At 55.8% G+C, this 4697-nt stretch overlaps 1 protein-coding gene across 1 annotated transcript in view; it reads right to left on the reverse strand.

Annotated features, from left to right (window-relative positions):
* PLCXD1 (phosphatidylinositol-specific phospholipase C, X domain containing 1) overlaps nucleotides 1-4697 on the reverse strand; it is a 9250-nt gene that overhangs the window by 2792 nt on the left and 1761 nt on the right. Inside the window, exon 2 of the mRNA XM_010831078.1 lies at nucleotides 251-549. Within this exon, the coding sequence (XP_010829380.1) occupies nucleotides 251-380 (130 nt within the window). The 5' untranslated portion in view covers nucleotides 381-549. The remainder of the gene's footprint in view (nucleotides 1-250; nucleotides 550-4697) is intronic.

The raw sequence follows: 4697 nt of genomic DNA on the forward strand, positions 1-4697 counted from the left end.
ATAAAGTGGACTCAGAAGGGAAGGCGCTGGTGTGTGTATGTGTGTGTGTGTGTGTGTGCACTGTGTGTGCATGTATCCCTGTGTGCATGTGTGTTCGGTGTGTATGTGCATGCGTGTGTGTGTGTGGTGTGTGTGTGTGTGTGCATGCACGTGTGTGTGCCTGCATGTGTGCATGTTTGGCACTGAGGCTTCGCACACACGGACCGTCTGGCGGCCGCCTTCCCGCTGAGCCAAGCCCGCGGGGCCTCACCTGGGATGGAGAGCTGGTGCAGCGGCACGTCCCAGAGCCGAGAGTTCAGCAACGACATCCAGTCCGCGTTCGCCTTGGAGGCGTAGGGCAGGCCGCTGAAGGAGCCGGGCGAGCTCACCTGCCCGCCCATCGGAGGCCTAGCGGGGAGATCTTGGGGAGGAAACGGGGCTCTGCAGGAGTTAAAACAGGACGTGCAGAAGGCACGGTGCTGGCGGCGCGGAGGCCTGGCTCTGAGAAACGGGAACCTGCGGGCTTCTCTCCAAGAGAAAGGATGGGGTGCTGCAGAGGGCAGATGAGCTCTAGAGACAGAATGAGACAGAGAGAAATGGACCGAGACGTAAAGAGAGACACGGGAGGTGAAGAGAGGGTTTGAGGGGGAGCAAGGGAGGAGGGACAGGGACCAACAGACAGACCCCAGCAGCTCAAGTTGTTCTCCCTGCGGCTGCAGCTGGCGACCCCCTCCAGAGGGCCCCCCACCCTCGCGCTCTGCACCAGCCCCCTCCTCTAAGGGGCCCCGGTTGACCCGGCGGGTCTCCAGGAATGGGGGCTTCCATCCGAGGGGGATGGAGCACAGGCGCTAGGCCACACCCCCTTCACGCCCCCAGGCGCTCTGTCCAGCTCAGCTGAGCAGCTAAGAAGCTGGGAGCGCCTCCAGTCAGGGTCTGAGTGTCCCCTCTCCTGTTTTGGGTGGGTGTGACAGGGCGGGGACAGGGGAGTGAAAACACTGGGCTTTACCCCCGTGGGGCCAAGCGCGGCCATCCCATGATGCAAGGAGACGGTTTAAAACCATCACCTGGAGACACGGACCCGGACTTGAGTGCTGGCTGCAGACTCGGCCACCTGCCTGGCCCCTGACATCGCCCCCGAGCTTCTGTGCCTCGTCTTCCCACCGGGGAGAGGGGACAGAGCCCTCTGCGTGGTGTTGAAGGTGACCCGGGGGTCCAGGAAGCCCCGCCCTCACCCCCCATGTCCTGCAAACAGTTTCTGCAAAGACCCCTCCCTGTAGAGACTGAGATCCTCCCTTCCCTGACCCGGCCACACAGACCAGTCCCTCCCTAGGATCGTCCGTCTCGGCCGACCCGGTCATTCCCAGGACCGGTCAGAACATGGGCCTGTGACCCGCTGGTTCCACCTGCCCATCCCCAACTGCAGCCACTGTCCCTGCTTGGGCAGAAGCCTCCCCTCACGGCTCTTCCCGAGTCAGGGCCTGTGGTCCACATCCCATCAGGACTCCTTTCATGGCAAACACATGCCTGGGCCTTTATTCTTGGGTTTACTGCTCTCCACGGACAGGGGTTGTCCCTATTCTTAAGGTCCTCTCTCTATAGTAATAGTCCCCTTCTGTTGTCATAGTCCTCTACAGTAATAGTTCCCCTTCTGTAGTAATAGCCCCCTCTAATTTCATAGTGGAGGAGGGCATGGCAATCCACTCCAGTATTCTTGCCTGGAGAATCCCATGAACACAGGAGCCTGATGGGCTACAATCCATGAGGTCACAGAGTCGGACACAACTGAGCGACTAACACTAATGTCATAGTGTTTAGAGTAACAGCCCTCTATTTCAAAATTCCGCTTCTACAGTAACTGTGCTGCTGTACTGTCAGAGCCCCTCCTCTGTAATAATAGTCCTCCTTACTTGTAATACTCTCCTTCTGTTGTCATAGTCCCCCTTCTACAGTAATAGTCCCCTTCTGTTGTCATAGTCCCCCCTCTACAGTAATAGTTCCTCTTCTACAGTATGAGCTCCCCTCTATTGTCATAGTCTCCCTCTACAGTAACAGTTTCCCCATAGAGTAATAGTTCTTTAGTGTCATAGCCCTCCACCCTATACACTAATAGTCCTGTCTCAGTTGTCATACTTCTCTTGTAATAGTACCCCCTCGGTGGTAAAAGTCTCTCCTCTAAAAATAAGCCTCCTTTAATGTCATAGTCCTACTATATAGTGATGGCTCCCCCACTGTTGTCAAAGTTCCCCCTCTACAGTAGTAGTCTCCCCTGGAGTAATAATCCTATACTCTCATAGTCCCCTCTCTGCAATAATAGTTCTCCTTGATTGCAGTAGTCCCCATAATTATAATCATCTGCTTCTGATATCCCCCCTCTAGAGTAAAAGTCCTCTGTTACTATAATCTCCCTCTATGGTAAACGTCCCCCTCTACTGGCATAGTCCACCCCCTGTTGTAATAATTCTGTCTCTATGTAAAAGTCTCTCTAATAATCTCCCTCTATTGTCAGTGTTCCCCCTCCACAAAGTCCCCCTTCTACTATAACAGTCCTGCTTCTATTCTCATAGTTTCCCCTCTACACTAATAGTCCTCTTCTGTTGTCGCTACTCTATATTAATAGTCTCTCCCCTATCATAATAGTCCCCCCTCTATAGTACTTACTGCTAAGTTGCTTCAGTCGTGTCCGACTCTGTGCGACCCCATAGACGGCAGCCCACAAGGCTCCGCCATCCCTGGGATTCTCCAGGCAAGAACACGAGTGGGTTGCCAATTCCTTCTCCAATGCATGAAAGTGAAAAGTGAAAGTGAAGTCGCTCAGTCGTGTCCAACTCTTAGTGACCCCATGGACTGCAGCCCACCAGGCTCCTCCGTCCATGGGATTTTCCAGACAAGAGTACTGGAGTGGGGTGCCATTGCCTTCTCTGGTCTATAGTAATAGTCCTCCTCAATTTCAGCAGTCCCCTTTCTATTGTAATAGTCCCTGTCTGCAGTAATAGACCCCCATTCCTTACAATAGTCCCCCTAAGGTAATAGTCCTCTTCTCTTATAATAGTCACTCTCCCTTTGTGGTAGTCCCCTCTGTACAGTAGTAGTCCCCCCTCTACAGTAGTAGTCCCCCCTCTACAGTAGTAGTCCCCCCTCTACAGTGGTAGTCCCCCCTCTACAGTAGTAGTCCCCCCTCTACAGTGGTAGACCACCCTCTACTGCAACAGTCTCACCTATACTGTAATAGTTCCCTCTCAGCGGTGAGAGCCCTCCTCTCGTAACAGCCCCTCTATGCGAAGAGTCCTCCCTCCACAGATAGAGTTCTGCCTCTTCTGTAATAGTCCCCCTCTGCAGAATGGCCCTCTCTATTGTAATAGTTCCCTTTATTACAATAGTTCCCCCATTGTCATTGTCCTTCTACTGTAACAGCCCCCAAGGTATCAGAGTGACCCTATTATCACTGTTCCCCCTCCACAGTAAGAGTCCCCCACTACAGTAAGGGTCCTCCTTTATTAAGGGTCCCCTCTCCACAGTAGGGCTTCCCTGGTGGCTCAGCTGGTAAAGAACCCGCCTGCATTGCGGGAGACCTGGGTTCACTCCCTGGGTTGGGAAGACCCCCTTGAGAAGGGAAAGGCTACCCACCTCAGTATTGTGGCCTGGAGAATTCCGTGGCCTGTATAAAGTCAGAGTGAGCGACTTTCACTTTCTCCACAGGAATATCCCCCTACATGGTCATGGCCCCATTGATTGTTGTACCTCCCCTCTATCATACTAGGCACCTCTCCACAGTACTAGTGCCCCTTGTACAAATAAAGCCCTACCCCTATGTAATCGGCTCTCTAGAGTAGCAGTCCTTCTCCCTGGAGGACTCTTATCCTCATGTAAGTCCCCTTTGCTCCTCACAATAACCCTTCAGAATAAGTCTCACCTAATCCGAATATGATTTTCATCAGCTTCAGCGAGATGCAAGTAGAACACACAGCAAAACAGTATGTCGGAAGCCCGAGCACAGCACCGTGGGGGGCGCCTGTGGGTGTGTGCGCCCGTCTCGAAGGGTTCCTTTGGTGCGTCTGCGTCAGCATCCTGCGGACGCCTGTGTGTGTGTCTGTCTGTCTCTTCCCCTCGCAGAGGAGACCTCCCCATAGCGCAGGCCTCCTGGCCGCTGGGTGTCCCGTCCACGTCTGCCCGTAACACAGGCCTGGCCGCTGGGTGTCCCGCCCACGTCTGCCCGTAACACAGGCCTGCCCGGTCCTGAGCCCTCCTGTGTCCCCTCCCCGTAACACAGGCCTCCTGGCCGCTGGGTGTCCCGCCCACGTCTGCCCGTAACACAGGCCTGCCCAGTCCTGAGCCCTCCTGTGTCCCCTCCCCGTAACACAGGCCTCCTGGCCGCTGGGTGTCCCGCCCACGTCTGCCCGTAACACAGGCCTGCCCAGTCCTGAGCCCTCCTGTGTCCCCTCCCCGTAACACAGGCCTCCTGGCCGCTGGGTGTCCCGCCCACGTCTGCCCGTAACACAGGCCTGCCCAGTCCTGAGCCCTCCTGTGTCCCCTCCCCGTAACACAGGCCTCCTGGCCGCTGGGTGTCCCGCCCACGTCTGCCCGTAACACAGGCCTGCCCGGTCCTGAGCCCTCCTGTGTCCCCTCCCCGTAACACAGGCCTCCTGGCCGCTGGGTGTCCCGCCCACGTCTGCCCGTAACACAGGCCTGCCCAGTCCTGAGCCCTCCTGTGTCCCCTCCCC

The sequence above is a fragment of the Bison bison genome, unplaced genomic scaffold (genome assembly GCF_000754665.1).
Source record: "Bison bison bison isolate TAMUID 2011002044 unplaced genomic scaffold, Bison_UMD1.0 scf7180017859387, whole genome shotgun sequence".
Classification (NCBI taxonomy): domain Eukaryota; kingdom Metazoa; phylum Chordata; class Mammalia; order Artiodactyla; family Bovidae; genus Bison; species Bison bison.